Here is a 19,728-nt window from a genome sequence, read left to right as displayed (position 1 = left end):
AACTGATGCCACCCATTGTGTCACTGCAGGGTGGGTGTAGGTGTATTTGCAGGGCTCTTTTGCGCAGACGACTGAGAGACGTCGGCGATGACCCCGGTGGCACCCTGGAAGGATGCAAAGGAGAAGTTTTTGAGGGCAGTGGTAACTTTGACAGCGACATGTAAGAAGATGGTGCTCGGGCCAGCCGGGAGCAGCTCGGCATGAAGGAGGCTGCAGATGTCCACGACTATATGTCGAGTGACTCTGAGCCTCCATGTGCATTGCTGCTAAGAGAGGTCCAGGAAGCTGAGCCTCGGTCTGTGGACCCTGTGGCGAGGGTAGTGCCCTCTGCGATGCATCGCTCTCTGCGGTTGCCCTCCCTCCTGCTGTGCAGGTAGATGTGTCAAAGCACTGTGTTGTGGAGCTCCACATGTCAGAGGTGGACAGCGTGGCCGGTGAGGCTGGTGATGCTGTTCGCCCTCTGAGGAGGTCATGACTGCAGCTACGGCGGCCCCCATCTGGAAGATGTACATTTGAGGGGGTCCGCAAGATTGGTCAATGTGTCTGCACACCGGGGTAAGTGTGCAAGTTTGTGAATTTTATTGTTAGGAGGAGGGTGGTGGAGGCCAAACTTTGTCCAAAGTGACAGAGTGGCCTCCTGCAATGAATGAGGGTCTCCCCCCCAACACCTGTCAAATGGACCTTTGCAGCTGCCACAGGCTGATGGCTGCAACACGTCCATTTCAACTGGGAGTGTTTCCCCCAGTACGGGAAACAGTCCTAGTTGACTTGAATATCCCACCCCTCCTAAAATATCTGGTCAATCAGGTCTGCAAATGACCTGAAGTACCTACTTAATTACTTTACGAGGCATCCCGCCGGCTTTAATTGCCTGAGGAAGTCCCACATGCAGGGCCTGCGCGCGCATCTAAGCGCGTCACTGGGGAACCCGGAAGTGGACCGGTTAGAGCCGGGCTCCGGAACCGCCCCGGGAATCCCCGATTTTCGGAGCCCCCCCCCCGCCGCCACAAACGCACCTGCTTGGGGGTGCGAAAATCGAGCCCATAATCATTCAAACTCCAGGTGCAAACTCAGGTGGGTTTAGGGATGACACCACTGGTAGGAAAAGAAAATTGCATGTGTGCCAAATTTAAACGGATGGGGATAATTAAAGAGGAGGGCCACAAAGCAGGGGCTAAAAACGTAGAAAGCTTCTAGAGACCATTAAAAGACATCTCAACCCATTGGCAACCTTTGTCAAGGCTGAAGGGATATAGGATTGAGAAGTATTAGGCCCACTCAAAGCATTTGACATACAATGAATTACTTTTAAAGTGACTGTTGCATTGTCGGCAAACATGGCAGACATTTTGCACACAGCAATATTCCACTGAGCAATGAAATGAATAATGAACTAGATTATCTGTTCTTGCCGGTGTTGGTTAAGGGAGGAATGTCAGGCAAGACACCAGGAGAATTCCCTACTCTTCCTTGAATAATACCATGGGACATTTAACTTCCACTGAAACCACTAGAATAGGCAGACAGAGCCTTGTTTTAACTTCTCATCTGTAGGTTGGCCCTTCATCAATTCAGTACGACCTGAGTGTCAACCCAGATTACGTATTCAAGATCTGAACTGGAGCATGAATCCATTGTCTTTAGATGGAGGTAAGAACATTACCAACCAAGTCAAGCTCAATTAAGAACATGTGAGCTTTGTAAAATGAACTAGCTGAGCGAGGGTAATTATTGCTGTGAGGCTGTTCTGTAAAATGAACTAGCACAGCGATGGTAATTATTGCTGTGAGGCTGTTCTGTAAAATTAACTAGCACAGCGAGAGTAAGTATTGCTGTGAGGGTTATCTGTGAAATTAATTAGCACAGCAAGGGTAATTACTGCAGTGAGGGTGATCTGTAAAATGAACTAGCACAGCGATGGTAATTATTACTGTGAGGGTGTTCTGTAAAATTAACCAGCACAGCGAGTGTAATTATTGCTGTGAGGGTTTTCTGTAAAATGAACTAGCACAGCGATGGTAATTACTGTTGTGAGGGTGATCGGTAAAATGAACTAGCACAGCGAGGGTAATTATTGCTGTGAGGCTGTTCTGTAAAATTAACTAGCACAGCGAGAGTAAGTATTGCTGTGAGGGTGATCTGTAAAATTAATTAGCACAGCAAGGGTAATTACTGTAGTGAGGGTGATCTGTAAAATGAACTAGCACAGCGATGGTAATTATTACTGTGAGAGTGCTCTGTAAAATTAACTAGCACAGCGAGGGTAATTATTGCTGTGAGGGTGATCTGTAAAATTAATTAGCACAGCGAGGGTAATTATTGCTGTGAGGATGATCTGCAAAATTAACTAGCACAGCGACGGTAATTATTGCAGTGAGGGTGATCTGTGAAATTTACTAGCACAGCGACGGAAATTATTGCTGTGAGGGTGATCTGTAAAATTAACTAGCACAGCAATGGTAATTACTGCAGTGAGGGTGATCTGTAAAATTAACTAGCACAGCGAGGGTAATTATTGCTGTGAGGATGATCTGTAAAATTAACTAGCACAGCGATGGTAATTATTACTGTGAGGGTGATCTGTGAAATGAACTAGCACAGCGAGGGTAATTACTGCAGTGAGGGTGATCTGTGAAATGAACTAGCACAGCGACGGTAATTATTGCAGTGAGGGTGATCTGTGAAATGAACTAGCACAGCGACGGTAATTATTGCTGTGAGGGTGATCTGTAAAATTAACTAGCACAGCGAGGGTAATTATTGCAGTGAGGGTGATCTGTGAAATGAACTAGCACAGCAATGGTAATTATTGCTGTGAGGGTGAACTGTGAAATTAATTAGCACAGCAAGGGTAATTACTGTAGTGAGGGTGATCTGTAAAATTAACTAGCACAGCGAGGGTAATTATTGCTGTGAGGGTGATCTTTAAAATTAACTAGCACAGCGAGGGTAATTATTGCTGTGAGGGTGATCTGTAAAATTAACTAGCACAGTGAGAGTAATTATTGCTGTGAGGGTAATCTATAAAATGAACTAGCACAGCGAGAGTAATTATTGCTGTGAGGGTGATCTGTAAAATTAACTAGCACAGCAATGGTAATTATTGCAGTGAGGGTGATCTGTAAAATTAACTAGCACAGCAATGGTAATTATTGCTGTGAGGGTGAACTGTAAAATTAACGAGCACAGCGAGGGTAATTATTGCAGTGAGGGTGATCTGTAAAATTAACTAGCACAGCGAGGGTAATTATTGCTGTGAGGGTGATCTGTAAAATGAACTAGCACAGCGAGAGTAATTATTGCTGTGAGGGTGATCTGTAAAATTAACCAGCACAGCGAGGGTAATTATTGCTGTGAGGGTGATCTTTAAAATTAACTAGCACAGCGAGGGTAATTATTGCTGTGAGGGTGATCTGTAAAATTAACTAGCACAGTGAGAGTAATTATTGCTGTGAGGGTAATCTGTAAAATGAACTAGCACAGCGAGAGTAATTATTGCTGTGAGGGTGATCTGTAAAATTAACCAGTACAGCGAGGGTAATTATTGCTGTGAGGGTGATCTGTAAAATGAACTAGCACAGCGAGAGTAATTATTGCTGTGAGGGTGAACTGTAAAATTAACCAGCACAGCGAGGGTAATTATTGCTGTGAGGGTGATCTTTAAAATTAACTTGCACAGCGAGGGTAATTATTGCTGTGAGGGTGATCTGTAAAATTAACTAGCACAGTGAGAGTAATTATTGCTGTGAGGGTAATCTGTAAAATGAACTAGCACAGCAAGAGTAATTATTGCTGTGAGGGTGATCTGTAAAATTAACCAGTACAGCGAGGGTAATTATTGCTGTGAGGGTGATCTGTAAAATTAACTAGCACAGCGAGGGTAATTATTGCTGCGAGGGTGATCTGTAAAATGAACTAGCACAGCGAAGGTAATTATTGCTGCGAGGATGATCTGTAAAATTAACTAGCACAGCGAGGTTAATTATTGCTGTGAGGGTGATCTTTAAAATTAACTAGCACAGTGAGGGTAATTATTGCTGTGAGGGTGATCTGTAAAATGAACTAGCACAGCGAGAGTAATTATTGCTGTGAGGGTAATCTATAAAATGAACTAGCACAGCGAGAGTAATTATTGCTGTGAGGGTGATCTGTAAAATTAACTAGCACAGCAATGGTAATTATTGCAGTGAGGGTGATCTGTAAAATTAACTAGCACAGCAATGGTAATTATTGCTGTGAGGGTGAACTGTAAAATTAACTAGCACAGCGAGGGTAATTATTGCCGTGAGGGTGATCTGTAAAATTAACTAGCACAGCGTGGGTAATTATTGCTGTGAGGGTGATCTGTAAAATGAACTAGCACAGCGAGAGTAATTATTGCTTTGAGGGTGATCTGTAAAATTAACCAGCACAGCGAGGGTAATTATTGCTGTGAGGGTGATCTTTAAAATTAACTAGCACAGCGAGGGTAATTATTGCTGTGAGGGTGATCTGTAAAATTAACTAGCACAGTGAGAGTAATTATTGCTGTGAGGGTAATCTGTAAAATGAACTAGCACAGCGAGAGTAATTATTGCTGTGAGGGTGATCTGTAAAATTAACCAGTACAGCGAGGGTAATTATTGCTGTGAGGGTAATCTGTAAAATGAACTAGCACAGCGAGAATAATTATTGCTGTGAGGGTGATCTGTAAAATTAACCAGTACAGCGAGGGTAATTATTGCTGTGAGGGTGATCTGTAAAATGAACTAGCACAGCGAGAGTAATTATTGCTGTGAGGGTGATCTGTAAAATTAACCAGCACAGTGAGGGTAATTATTGCTGTGAGGGTGATCTTTAAAATTAACTAGCACAGCGAGAGTAATTATTGCTGTGAGGGTGATCTGTAAAATTAACTAGCACAGCGAGAGTAATTATTGCTGTGAGGGTGATCTTTAAAATTAAATAGCACAGCGAGAGTAATTATTGCTGTGAGGGTGATCTGTGAAATTAACTAGCACACCGAGGATAATTATTGCTGCGAGGATGATCTGTAAAATTAACAAGCACAGCGAGAGTAATTATTGCTGTGAGGGTGATCTGTAAAATTAACTAGCACAGCGAGGGTAATTATTTCTGTGAGGGTGATCTTTAAAATTAACTAGCACAGCGAGGGTAATTATTGCTGTGCGGGTGATCTGTAAAATTAACTAGCACAGTGAGAGTAATTATTGCTGTGAGGGTAATCTGTAAAATGAACTAGCACAGCGAGAGTAATTATTGCTGTGAGGGTGATCTGTAAAATTAACCAGTACAGCGAGGGTAATTATTGCTGTGAGGGTGATCTGTAAAATTAACTAGCACAGCGAGGGTAATTATTGCTGCGAGGGTGATCTGTAAAATGAACTAGCACAGCGAAGGTAATTATTGCTGCGAGGGTGATCTGTAAAATTAACTAGCACACCGAGGATAATTATTGCTGCGAGGATGATCTGTAAAATTAACTAGCACAGCGAGGGTAATTATTGCTGTGAGGGTGATCTGTAAAATTAACAAGCACAGCGAGAGTAATTATTGCTGTGAGGGTGATCTGTAAAATGAACTAGCACAGCGAGAGTAATTATTGCTGTGAGGGTGATCTGTAAAATTAACTAGCACAGCGAGGGTAATTATTGCAGTGAGGGTGATCTGTAAAATTAACTAGCACGGCGAGGGTAATTGATACATATGGATATTTGGTATAATTAAAGCAGTTGGTGCTGTGAAGGTCATGGGTAAAGCAAAGTTGACTGGTGCTGTAGCGGTTGCTAGATCTGAAAAGATAGCTGATACATTGTGTGCAGCTGGCGACTGAGAGTATCTGGCACAGCGAGGCTGGTTGGCACACTGGGACTAGCTGGCACTATAAGGATAATTAGAGCTGAAACGACAGCTGGAACAGCAAGGATATTTAGTGCCCTGAGGGTATTGACACAGTAAGAATGGCACTGACAGCTGAATTTTACTTATGATTCTGCTTACAAATGGAGTCTTCAATTCGGACTGACACACTCCTGTAATTACAACGGTGAGTGGAAAGGTTTTTTTCACAAATAACTTCTTGCTGTTATCTCAATAAAAAATAAATTGGTGACAGCCTAGTTTTCCTTCTGCCTCATTACGAGTGACACCTCCTGCAGTTTCTCATATGGTAACACGGCTCACGCTATATATACTGACTAAAAGCGATTCGAACATGCAGTGACCTTTAGCAACTCCGGGAGCTATCTCTTACAATCCAATTGCCCGTGTTGCTTAAAGCCTTACACACTGATACTAAATGTATCGAGCTGGCATCTTGAATCTGAGTGGCACTAGAATTTTCGGGCACAAATAATTGATTTGAAAAGGCAAACCACTTGCTTTGCAGGCACTTTCTTTGTAATTATATGAGCTGCGTTTGATCACTTATTGTAAAGGGGCTGCTTTGATGCACCTTGAATAAGCTAGTCTCAGAAGATCTAAGTGGACACTGTTTGTATTTGACCTGTCTATCGCACGAACTGCATCGCCTCATTCGGTTACCTAGGCAACGTAATGACAAATAACAGAGATAATACGAGAACGCTGGAATCAGGCAGAGGACAAAGTAATTTGAACATTTACAGGTGGCTAGAAAATAGCAACATCATTCAAGTGTCAGTCAGTACAGATCAGACTACACTAATGTGGGTGGGGGAGGGGGGGATTTTAACCCAGCGGGAAACAGGGTGCGGGGGGTGGGGGGGTCCTTTAAAATGCAGTGTTCAGTCTTACCTTTCCGTTCCCACTGGAATCCCGCTGGCCACCATTTTAACTGCTCACTGCAGTTCGGTGGCTGCGGAGCCTGCCGGAAGCAGACAGGGGCCACATCAATGTAGGCAAATCAGGCTCCTATTTCGTCAATGGGATCCTGATTGCATTTTAACCAGAGTCTGAGCTGGGAAGCTTCTTTCCCGCCAGCTGAAGGCAGTTCGGCAGTTGTCGAGATGACGAAGAGGCCCTCCAAGCTAAGTGGAAATCTTTCCTTTGTAAGGCCAGACGCAGGAGAGCTCCCAAGCAAAGTCCCTGTCTCCCCTGCCCAGAACTCTCCACCGCTCACTTCCCTTCCGCGAGACCCTCCCAAAACCCCCTATCCGTTGACTTACCTGCTGGCCGGTGAGCCTTCCTTTGGTACCAGCTGATGGCCTCTGACCGCCCAAACATCTGTTCCCCTTTGACAGCCAGCTGCCGCTTTCTGCCCTCTCGGGCGGGCAGCTGACCGGCAACAAACATACGAGTCCCGGGAGTTAAAACACTCCAGGCTTCAAACTTAGACCCGTGAGAGCATTTGGCACTCATCTTGTCCTACGCTCGCCCAAAACCTGCCGGGAATTAAAATCGACTCTGTAATTTTTAAAAAAACTTATATCCCCACTTTCCTTAGTTATTTTCTTCCCTCTTCTAACTCCCCTCTGCCTCATAACATTTTCGCTAAGCTGGGTTGCTTCCTCGTACATGACAAACCATTCTCCCTCTCCCTGTAACATGCATCAAACCTTGCTCCCAGCATTGTTCTGTAATTAGCACTATGTAGTATGAGAGAGCAATTGCAGTGATTTGCCTTCTAATCTTCCTTCCCTCCATTCCCTTCAGGAAATGCCTGCCCTCTGCTTGGCATCTTCCATTGCCAATCTACTTGAGGTGTGTGAAGAATCATAAGCACCAACCACACGACCACTTGCTAAGTCCCTGGACAGCCTCCATGACATGAGTAAACCTTCTCATTCGATACAGCTTTCTTTTACCACAATTCTTCATGATGCTCCAAACCATTCCTTCTTGTCACACCGCTTTAGAGTTCAGATTAGGTTACATTTCCTGACGGAGAATGCGTTGAATAAAATGTCACTCAAAAATTACAGTGTCACAGTGTATCATTGGCAACGTGCTCCCTGCCCAATGCAAGTCACTGGCAAAAGTATCTGCCCATTATGGCAGTTGGTATTATGTGACACGATTTAAGGGGATGGTATTCTTTTTCCTAGAATGTCTCTGAGTTCAAGAGATGAATACATGTTTCTTTTCAAACTATTTCAATACAGTTTTATAGTTTTCATTCTGGTCGTCTATTTTGTTGAAGAACATATGACATAAATGCGCATTTCTAATTTGTCAAATTTCAATTTTTTAAGCTTTGTCTTTTTTTGCTTATGCAAGCAAGGGATGTCAATGGAATATTTTTCCTACCTCTCTCAAGCATTCCAAAAAGAGGTTTACCATGATCAGATGTGGATCAATGCTTTCTTGTCTCTGCCCAGCAGTACATCTTGTGTCACCCTTAAGATCAACCCTTACATTATACATCATGACCTCTCTCAGTGAGGTTTTAATTTTATGCCATGTTGTGGCTGATTCTGCACTGTGGGCTTATATCAATGTGGGCGACTTCTCAAACTTATTTTATGCAGCCGCCTTTCAGCTAGTAGAGATAAGATTTTCACTCCTTTAGTGTGGCCCAAATTTGAATCCAGGGCTGTGCTAACCTACTGTGCCACTCCATCCTCCCATTAAATGTTGATTTCTTGAGTTTGATTGACATGGCGTGAAAACCGTGTAAAATGGGTGTAAGTAGCTGAACTGCTTGGGAACTTCTGTGGCCTTTAAAAACTCTGTTCAACCTAAAATTCTCAACCTTGTGTTCAAATCACTCCATGGCCTCACCCCTCCCTATCTCTGTAACTTCCTCCAGCCCTACAACTCTCCGAGATCTCTGCGCTCCTCCAATTTTGGTCCCTTGCGCATCCCCGAGTTACATTGCTCCACCATTGGCGGCCCTGCCTTCAGCTGCCTAGGCCGTAAGCTCTGAAATTCCCTCCTTAACCCTCTCCTCCTCTCTATTTCTCTCTCCTCCTTTAAGACGCTCCTTAAAACCTACCTCTTTGGCCAAACTTTTGGTCACCTGTCCTAATATCTCTTTAAGTGGCTCGATGTCAAATTTTTGATAACACTCCTGTGAAACGCCTTTGGAAGTTGTACTAAATTAAAATGCTATATAAATGCAAATTATTGTTGTTGTTGTTTACACTTCAGTAGCAGTCTGGGGGGATAGCCAGGTGAGAAAAGAACAGTGGGGGTTAAGCTCGATAAGGCCCGAAACCCGGGTGCAGGGGTCGAAGTGCATGATTAATCTGCGCCGGGTCAGTATTCTCACCAGCAGGGGGGCCCAGATCTCGCGTGAGTTGCTTGCCCATCTTAAAGGCAGCCTGCACCTCTTAAAGGCAGCCTGTGCTTCTTATTTGCAAAAAATAAGATACGGGTCCAAACGGAGTCTAAACAGAGATCAGATATCGCACACGTAAAACATAGATGCAGGTCCCGTCCCTATATTTACAAACTGTTGAGTTATGTTAAAACATTGAATAAAGGTTGTGCACTACTAAATCCCACATTCTCTAATCTGCATGCCAGACCTCACCAATCTGCAAGAAAACAAGGTTGTCTGCTGATGCACTAGAGACCTTGGTGCAAGAGGTGGACAGAAGGAGGAACATCCTATATCCGCTGTGGGGCAAAAGGCCCTCCAGACATATGCTCCCGAGGCAGTGGGAGGCAGTAGGGGACGAAGTCAATGCCAGACGCATAGCACCACGGACACGGATGCAATGCAGGAAGAAGTTCAATGCTTTGACATAAGTGGTCAAGGTGTGTGAGGACAATTGTCAAGTGGCATCTCCTACCAACTACACCACTAGCCGCATCCACTGCTCCATGCACTACACCCCCATCACCCACATTCCAACAAACTTTTTCAATCAGTACTCAACTCTTCCAATCAGATGCTTCCTCTCACCCTCACACATTACCACTGTTGCAAGCCGCACACCCACAACACACAGGTCACACACACTGGCAGCTATTCAACCAGGACAGGCACATCACCCAAACATCCAGCAGGACACTCACCGACATACGTCCTGCTTTCTTGCAGGAGAAGGTGGTGCATAACAGGAGGCAGCAAGTAGCATTGGAATTTAGACCCTCGAGCTGATCTGGTTGATCTGTGACCTAACTCCATTTACCCGCCTTAATATCCCTTAATACCTTTGTTAAACAAAAATCTATCAATCTCAGTTTTAAAATTCACAATTGAGCTAGCATCAACTGCCATTTGCAGAAGAGCGTTCCAAACTTCTACCACCCTTTGCGTGTAGAAGCATTGCCTAACTTCACTCCTGCAAGTCCTGGCTCTAAATTTTAGGCTATGTCCCCTAGTCCTAGTATTCAATTATAGGAGACCTCCAAAACCAGGTACAAATGCATCAGCAGCCAGAAGCAATAATCCAGCAACTAACCTGTAAATCCTGCATGGTCCCTTTAAATAGCACTGGTGAGGGTCCTCCAGGCCGGCTAAGACATGGTCAGCTGTTCGTGGTTAAGATAATGCTGGAGCGTTGAGTGCCAAAATGGTGCCTATCCCTTTAAATCAGCTTTGCACACTCATCTATCGCATATTCTCCTTACTTTACATGTTGCTGGTGTTGGTTATCTGCGCATGCGCAAATGCCTTTAACAAGATGGCGTCAGGCGCACATTATGCGTGCGAATTCCGGTCATGATTTTGGGACATTTGGAGGCCGCGTAGAGCCTGAAAAACAGGCGCTACATGGCCGAATTTCTAGCCCACTATTTGATTCTCTCACTTCACCCTCACATAACATCATGACATGCCTTTTTAATATTTTTGACATACTTTTCAAGAATTATAGCAACCATGGAATGGCACCAAGCCAAAGAAGAAGAACACAGAACTTCAATCATTCATTTCCACCATCTTCAAGGCACAAGTCAGGTGTGTGATGGACTACTCTCCATTTGCCTGGATAAGTGCAGCTCCAACAGCACTCAAGAAGCTCGACACCATCCAGGACAAAGCAACCTGATTGATTGGCACCCCATCCACCGCCTTAAACATTCACTCCCTTCACCACCGGCGCACCGTGGCTGCAGTGCATTCCATCCACAGGATGCACTACAGCAACTCGCCAAGGCTTCTTCGACAGCACCTCCCAAACCCGCGACCTCTACCACCTAGAAGGACATGGGCAGCAGGTGCATGAGAACAACACCACCTGCACGTTCCCCTCCAAGTCACACACCATCCCGACTTGGAAATATATCGCCGTTCCTTCATCGTCGCTGGGTTAAAATCCTGGAACTCTCTACCTAACAGCACAGTGGGAGAACCTTCACCACACGGACTGCAGCGGTTCAAGAAGGTGGCTCACCACCACCTTCTCTAGGGCAATTAGGGATGGGCAATAAATGCTGGCCTTGCCAGAGATGCCCACATCCCATGAACGAATAAAAAAAAATTCATACCTCTTGAAGGGGATTAAAGGCAGAAGGAACCAACTCCAAGCCACCCAATCATCCTACATGTATGTAAGTAAATGCTGTGAGGTCAGCTGGGTAGCCTTAGTGCAAGATGTCTAGTTAGAGACCCCTTAACCAGTGGGCATTGTGAAGGGTTGGTTATGTAAGTGTTGCTTTAAGAGGGTGAAGAATGCGCTGGTATTCAGGGTGGCCTGGAAAGGAAAGGCAGAGGTGTCATGGAGCGTATGGTAGTGTGGTTGCTACTTGTGATTCTTCACACACCGACTTCTCAAGTGAGCTTTGATCCACATGACCGGTCTACTGATGATGTGAAACTTTTTGCAGCACTGTTCTGCAGTCCTGGAGGTGAGGTAGTTGGCACTGAGTGCCCACTTTCGTCCAGTTGGCACAAGTAATATTTCTGTTATTACCTATGAGGGCACTCTTACCCATTATCTCTCATTGAGAGAGAGAAAGAGAGAGACAGAGAGAGGGAGAGGACATTAAAACCATTACTCTCTCTCACCCTGGTTATTCCCTCTGGTACGGCCCTCACCTCCGATCCCTTAAGTCTAAGGGACGCAGACTTGAACGTTTATGGTGGACAACTGGTTTAGCCATTCATTGCCAGATCTGGCTGGACCACTTAAAGTACTAGCAAGTCCTGCTCTCCTCTGTCAAAACTGCTCACTATGCCAGGATCTTCCTGTACAAACCGTATTCTTAATCCCCTCTCCCATGTCTCCTCCGCCTTCACCTCTAACAACAAGTGCAAGGAGCTCATGGACCTCTTTGTCACTAAGATTGAGACCGTCCATTCAGCTGCCTCTGCCGCTTTCCTCCCTTCCCCTAACTCACCAAGCCAAACTACCCCTAAGATTCCTCCCTGCCCTGGCCCTGAACTCACAACTTTCTCTAGTTTCTCTCCTATCTCCCCTCATGCCCTCTCCGAGCTCATCTTGACCATGAGACCCACCTCCTGCTCCCTTGACCCTATTCCCACCAAACTGCTAACCTCCCAACTTCCCTTCCTGGCCCCAATGTTAGCTGATACTGTTGATGGTTCCCTCTCCTCAGGTACTGTCCCCCTCCCCTTCAAATCTGCCATCATCACCCCCTCCTCAAAAAGCCCACCTTTGATCCCTCTGTCCTTGCAAACTACCGCCCCATCTCCAACCTCACTTTCCTCTCCAAAGTCTTTGAACGGGTTGTTGCCTCCCAAATCCATGTCCATCTTTCCCACAACTCCATGTTCGAATCCCTCTAATCAGGTTTCCGCCCCTGCCTCAGTACTGACACGGCCCTTATCAAAGTCACAAATTACATCCTGTGTGACTGTGACTGTGTTAAACTATCCTTCCTCATCCTTCTCAACCTGTCTGCAGCCTTTAACACGGTTGACCATACCATCCTCCTCCAATGCCTCTCCTCCATTGTCCAGCTGGATGGGACTGTGCTCGCCTGCTTCCATTCTTATCTATCCAGTCATAGCCAGAGAATCACCTGCAATGGCTTCTCTTTCTGCTCCCACACTGTTACCTCTGGAGTCCCCCCAGAATCTATCCTTGGCCCCCTTCTATTTCTGATCTAAATGTTGCATCTCGGTGACATCATCCAAAAACACAATGTCAGGTTCCACATGTATGCTGGTGACACCCAGCTCCACCTCACAACCACCTCTCTCGACCCCTGCACTGTCTCTGATTTGTCACATCGATCCCCGCTACAAACTCTGTTCCCAAACCACTGACTCCGTCCCTCTCCCTGGCCACTGTCTGAGGCTGAACCAGACCGTTCGCAACCTTGACGTCCTATTTGACCCTGAGATGAGTTTCCGACCACATATCCACTCCATCACCAAGACCGCCTACTTCCACTTCCGTAATATCGCCCGTCTCTGCCCCTGCCTCAGCTCATCTGCTGCTGAAACCCTCATCGATGCCTTTATTACCTTTAGATTTGACTATTCCAATGCGCTCCTGGCTGGCCTCCCATCTTCCACCCTCCATGAACTTGAGTTAATCCAAAACTCTGCTGCCCATATCCTAACTGACGCCAAGTCCCGTTCACCTATCACCCCTGTGCTTGCTGACCTACATTGGCTCCCTGTCCGGGAACCCCTCGATTTTAAAATTCTCAGCCTTGTTTTCAAATCCCTCCATGGCCTTGCCTCTCCCTATCTCTGTACCCTCCTACAGTCCTACAATCCTCCTTGATCTCTTTGCTTCTCCAATTCTTGCCTCTTGCGCATCCCCGATTTTAATCGCTCCATCGTTGGCGGCCGTGCCTTCAGCCGACTAGGCCCTAAGCTCTGGAAACCCCTCCCTAAACCTCTCCATCTCTTTACCTTTCTCTCCTCCTTTAAGATGCTCCTTAAAACCTACCTCCTTGACCAAGCTTTTGGTCACCTGTCCTAATATCTCCTTATGTGTCTCAGTGTCAAATATTGATTGATAACACTCCTGTGAAGTGCCTCGGAACATTTTACTACGTTATAGGTGCTATATAAATGCAAGCTGTTGTTGTTGTGAGGTCAGAGGGCCATTCTGATTAAAATGTCGCCCATTTGATATGGAAACATGAGGCTCCCAAACGTCTTAAGTGAAGGCCTCCACTGGACAAATGGAATAAGGCAATGTCAAACCACTTAGGCATAGCAAAGGAACCATATCATCACAATGGCATGAAATGCTTGAGATTGTACACAATGATCCCCATTTGTTTACTAACTAACATCCCAAATTACTATGTTAACCAGCCTAGATTTAGCCCTGCTAACTTATCGCTGAGACAAAATGCTGAATTTTACATTACAGAAATATTGAAAATTTAAAAAAACACAAATACAATTCACAAAATTAAATCAGAAACTTACCCATAGGTTTGGCTCTTAATACTTTTACTCTTCCCTCCACAAGAATCATGATGATGCAGCCGGGCCTCTGAACACCCTGGACTCTGGGTACATCCTCCCCCCCACCCCCCTCTCCACAAATAATCAGGCAAACTTTGCATGACATTTCTCTATCGCCATCCCCACAGTCACCGCAGCTTTCCTTAGTCTCTCCCAATCAGCCGCCAGAACTTCAGTGGAAGATTGGCAGAAATTTCACCTCCGCAGTTTATCTGGGGTTGCCACTGATGTTCTGCCAAAGTTACGGCAGCTGATGGGGAGAATACCCAAGGAAATTCCCAGTGTTGTTGCCCCCTGATGAGGCTTAGCAAGCCATTCAGTTGTAAAAGGTAATCGCTCAAGAAGGTGGCCCATCACCAGAACAACTAGGCATAGGCAATAAATGCAGCCTTGCCAGCGACACCCACATCATGAAAACAAACATGTAACAAGTTGTTTTCTGTATGATAAGGATAAAATGGCTTAATCATTACCCTTTCCACAGGGCTCCTGGCATTGTGTGCTGTGTTCACCAGACTAGCTTGAAAACTCCTCGGGTCTGTGCCTCTTTTCCTATTATCCTGATTTGTAGATGCCTGGGGCATTGGAGCAGGAATGCTTTGCCCATACTTAATGCCATCAAGCAGGCGAACCAGCAGCAAGTTGACTGGCAGCTCTTCAATGCTACAAGTAACCGGAGTTCTGCATTCTGGGCACCGGAGCTCCTTCCTGGCGTTGAATATCCTCTGGAGACAGGGCTTACAAAAAGTGTGCTGGCACGGCAGTACCTTGGCAGCAGCATCTAGCCTTTCCAAGCACACGGGGCATTCCAGCAGGTCCAGCAAGGCCAGATCATCCATTCTATTTCCACAATGCCATCTCATCAAAACACAATCACCCTGAAAATCAAACAGAGGAAAGGTTCAGAGAATTTCTCAAGCGTTAGAAATAGAAAATTGGTATTGATCATTTGCAATGAATCTGTTCACATATCTAATTGTGTTATATAGGGAGTTGTACAGCTTATAAAACTCAGAAGTCTCTTCTATACTGTAGCTGAGGAATTGCTGGTATATTATGCAATGACTGGAGCATGCAGTAAATTACTGTCTGAATAATGGTCATTTTCCTTCTTCTGTAGAAAGTGTTAACTCTTCCTGAGATACAAGATTACACAGAGTTACATGGAAATTACAGCATAGAAACAGGCCATTCAGCCCAACAGGTCTATGCCAGTGTTTATCCTCCACATGAGCCTCCTCCCATAAGATTTTCTACTTTGCTAAATTACAGGCTGGGGGTGCTCAGTTTCCCAAAATGTAAACTGTGCCTCCAAGAAGGAGTTCCGATGCCCAGAGCACACATCAGGAAATTGTGTGCCGCCAGCCCCTTGAATTTTGTTAATGTATGAAAAGTGGAAAGACTTCCTATCAGTTACAAGAGTGCAAGCAGCCCTCTGGCACCCAATCCAAGTCGCCATTCTCCTTTCCGATAGGGGTCACTGTATATCCACCAGGAATGGAAACTCTGGCTGGGGTTTTTTCCTTTCATAGTCCAGGGGTGCTGAGGCCATTTTTGGTGCCTCAACTGATACTCCAGCTGCGATCAGCTAACAGCACAAACTGGGAATTGGAGACAGAACCTTTTGGTTTATGTGGCTCATTTCCACATCAGCTACTGCCTTTAACCACTGGGCCACTGGTAAAAATACTACTTACAATTCATAATTAATGCCCTTGATCAGGTTACTACATGTGACTCACTCTCATGCATCTACTATCTACTTATAATCAATCTTTACCTCTGGAATAAATTGCAGTCTTGTAATCACTCCTATTTTTTTATATAAACCTTTCTGATGATAGTACAACTCTGTATGATTACCTGACAGTTATTATATTCCGGTGCTTGTTATCTTGTGAGGATTTATGACCGAAAGATTCATGACTTTGGTTGCAAATGGTTATGAAGGGAATTTAGAAGATTGCCCTTTTGCCTCTGAAACCTAGGTTTAAATGCAGACCAAATTGACAAATGGAACAATAACTCCTCTGTGTGATAGGCATGAGGGTTTTACATTAAATATGTTTGAGCATTCTCAACTCAATCTCAAGTGGAATGAATCCACAGCACAAAACTGCCCTAAATCCAGTACTAATTGCCACTAAATTAGCAATCTCACTCTGAGAGGCTGAAAGTAAAACTGTGTTTTTGTGATTGGAAGGCTGTTTCCAGTGAGGTTCCACAGGGCTCAGTACTAAGTCCCTTGCTTTTTGTGATATATATTAATGATTTAGACTTAAATGTAGGGGGCATGATTAGGAAGTTTGCGGATGATACAAAAATTGGCCGTGTGGTTGATAATGAGGAAGAAAGCTGTAGACTGCAGAAAGATATCAATAGACTAGTCAGGTGGGCAGGAAAGTGGCAAATGGAATTCAATCTGGAGAAGTGTGAAGTAATGCATTTGGGGAGGGCAAACAAGGTACACAATAAATGGGAGGGTACTGAGAGGTGTAGAGGAACAGAAGGACCTTAGAGTGCATGTCCACAGATACCTGGAGGAAGCAGGACAGGTAGATAAGGTGATTAAGAAGGCATACGGGATACTTTCCCTTATTAGCCAAGGCATAGAATATAAGATCAGGGAGGTTATGCTAGAACTATATAAAACACTAGTTAGGCCACGGCTAGATTACTGCATACAGTTCTGGTCACCACATTATAGGAAAGATGTCATTATACTAGAGAGGGTACAGAGGAGTTTTATGAGGATGTTGCCTGGACTGGAGAATTTTAGAATCATAGAATCATAGAACGGTTACAGCAGGGAAAGAGGCCATTCGGCCCATCAAGTCTGCGCCGGCTCTATGCAAGAGCAATCCAGCTAGTCCCACTCCCCCATCCTTTCTCCATACCCATGCAAATATTTTCCTTTCAAGTACTTATCCAGTTCCCTTTTGAAGGCCATGATTGAATTTGCCTCCACCACCCCCTCAGGCAGTGCATTCCAGATCCTAACCACTCGCTGTGTAAAAAAGGTTTTCCTCATGTCACCTTTGGTTCTTTTGCCAATCATCTTAAATCTAAGTCCTCTGGTCCTTGACCTTTCCACCACTGGGTACAGTTTCTCTCTATCTACTCTGTCTAGACCCTTAAGATTTTGAATACCTCTATCAAAATCTCCTCGCAATTGTCTCTATTCCAAGGAGAATAACCCCAACTTCTCCAGTCTATCCACATAACTAAAGTCCCTCATCCCTGGAATTATTCTAGTAAATCTCTTCTGCACCCGTTCTAAGGCCTTCACATCTTTCCTGAAGTGCGGTGCCCAGAACTGGACACAATCAATGATTTGTGCTCATATACCCCCAGATCTCTCTGTTCCTGTATCCCTTTTAGAGTTGTGCCCTCTAGTTTATATTGCCTCTCCTCATTCTTCCTACCGAAATGTATCACTTTGCATTTTTCTGCGTTAAATTTCTTCTGCCACGTGTCTGCCCATTCCACCAGCCTGTCTATATCCTCTTGAAGTCTTTCACTATCCTCCTCACTGTTTACTACCCTTCCAAGTTTTGTGTCATCTGCGAATTTTGAAATTGTGCCCCGAACATCCAAATTCAAGTCATTAATATATATCAAGAAATGCAGTGGCCCCAGCACTGAACCCTGGGGAACACCACCTCCCTCCTGTCTGAAAAACAACTGTTCACCACTACTCTCTGTTTCCTGTCCCTTAGCCAATTCTGTATCCATGTTGCTACTGCCCCCTTTATTTCATGGGTCGCAATCTTGGTGATAAACCTACCATGCGGCACTTTATCAAAAGGTACGAGGAAAGATTGGGTAGGCTGGGTTGTTTTGCTTAGAGCAGAGGAGGCTGAGAGGGGATGTAATTGAGGTGTATAAATTTATGAGAGACCTAGATAGAGTGGATAGGAAGGACCTATTTCCCTTAGCAGAATGGCCAATAACCAAGGAGCATAGATTTAAAGTAGTTGATAGAAGGATTAGAGGGAAGCTGAAAATTTTTTTCATTACCCAGAGGGTGGTGGGGTCTGGAACTCACTGTCTGAAAGGGTGGTAGAGGCAGAAACCCTCATCGCATTTAAAAGGTGCTGGGATGTACACTTGACATGCCGCAACCTACAAAGCCACAGACCAACAACTAGAGAATATTTTATTTCTCTTTTTTTCCCCCCATTATATACCACCCCACAGCTAAAAGAGACAACCTTCTCCTCGGCCACTGTCACTGCTGTACTTGATCCAGGTGCCAGAAAACACATGTAAGAACAACACCCGGGGGTATGTCTAATTTTTCATCCCTCCCTGTGGGAAGTACCAGGTTTCCGCTTGACTATGTTACCTGACAGCACGGTTAAGATAGGAAGGAAATCATGGGTTGAGTATAGTACCACCCTATGACACAGAACACTGAAACAACACACTGCCCTATTTATACAGTATAAAGAAATAGCAAATTCTCATCCATGTCAATTTCTAATCATATTTCCCATTGTACATTAGAGCTTTGATCTTTGCAATTTCCAGTCTGTCTTGGATGGAAATGCAGCAACACTTTACTTGTTACTCATTTGCTATAGATAGATTCATTCAACCAATTATTTAAGAAACCTTGACCTTGTTACAGATACAATCCTGGCTGCAACACCTTGGATTATCCAGCACAGATAAGAGCTTTCTTAAATATCACCTACATACATTTTTAATCTATACTGACCTGTCACTTGAAGTAGATGGAAGACGTGAAGCCTGAAAGAAGCAACGTGAGATTTCTCTTCATTCCAAAGGATATGTTTAAGGGAAATCACATCAACATATCCTTGCTCCAACGTCAGGGTCGGCTCAGGGCTGCTAAATGTACCCGGACACCTGTGCATAAGCTTCACAAATCACTGCAAAGCTGATTCCTTTGACTGCTTTTGCAGCTCCATTTCAGTTCCAGTTCATATCATAGCACTGTACAGAAGCATTTTAAATGTGCAGTTTCCTTGTCAATGGACGTGGATCACGTTGATGTTCAAACAAATTAGAACATGAGGAAAGACTCTGTGTTCTGTTGGTAGTGGTGCTGGGGTGGGGGGGCTTCTTCCAAGCAACCCCAGTCCAAATAGACATCCAGTTGTGAGATCACGCCACTCAGATCCAGAACAGAAACTGCACCACTGATCGAATTACAAGACAAACATTAACCACTTCACTACTGCAGACTGCCATAATCAACACAAGCTTGTGAGAGCCAAAGATTGGATAACTCAGCCTCTGGTGGCAGTAGAGGTAAAGATATTTGTAATACAAGAGAGCATTTCCATCATTATTCAGCCATTGCCACACCCAGTCGGAAACACTAATAATATTACTACTACTGTATAAAGCATGACTTGCTCTTCAGGTGGGCAAAGAGTTCCCTCTGCTGGAATCATCTGCAATGCCTTTTCCTTCATGTATATAAAACTACT

At 44.7% G+C, this 19,728-nt stretch overlaps 1 protein-coding gene across 1 annotated transcript in view; it reads right to left on the bottom strand.

Moving 5' to 3' along the window:
- LOC137332342 (E3 ubiquitin-protein ligase SH3RF1-like) overlaps positions 1 to 19,337 on the bottom strand; it is a 75,135-nt gene extending 55,798 nt beyond the window's left edge. Inside the window, exons 1-2 of the mRNA XM_067996095.1 lie at positions 18,990 to 19,337; positions 14,740 to 15,144 (exon numbers count right to left, since the gene is read on the bottom strand). Coding sequence (XP_067852196.1) covers positions 14,740 to 15,129 — 390 coding nt within the window. The 5' untranslated portion in view covers positions 15,130 to 15,144; positions 18,990 to 19,337. The remainder of the gene's footprint in view (positions 1 to 14,739; positions 15,145 to 18,989) is intronic.
- Positions 19,338 to 19,728: the final 391 nt, after the last annotated feature.

Source organism: Heptranchias perlo, chromosome 14, assembly GCF_035084215.1.
Source record: "Heptranchias perlo isolate sHepPer1 chromosome 14, sHepPer1.hap1, whole genome shotgun sequence".
Taxonomy (NCBI): Eukaryota; Metazoa; Chordata; class Chondrichthyes; order Hexanchiformes; family Hexanchidae; genus Heptranchias; species Heptranchias perlo.
This window is presented reverse-complemented; position numbering and strand designations above follow the sequence as displayed.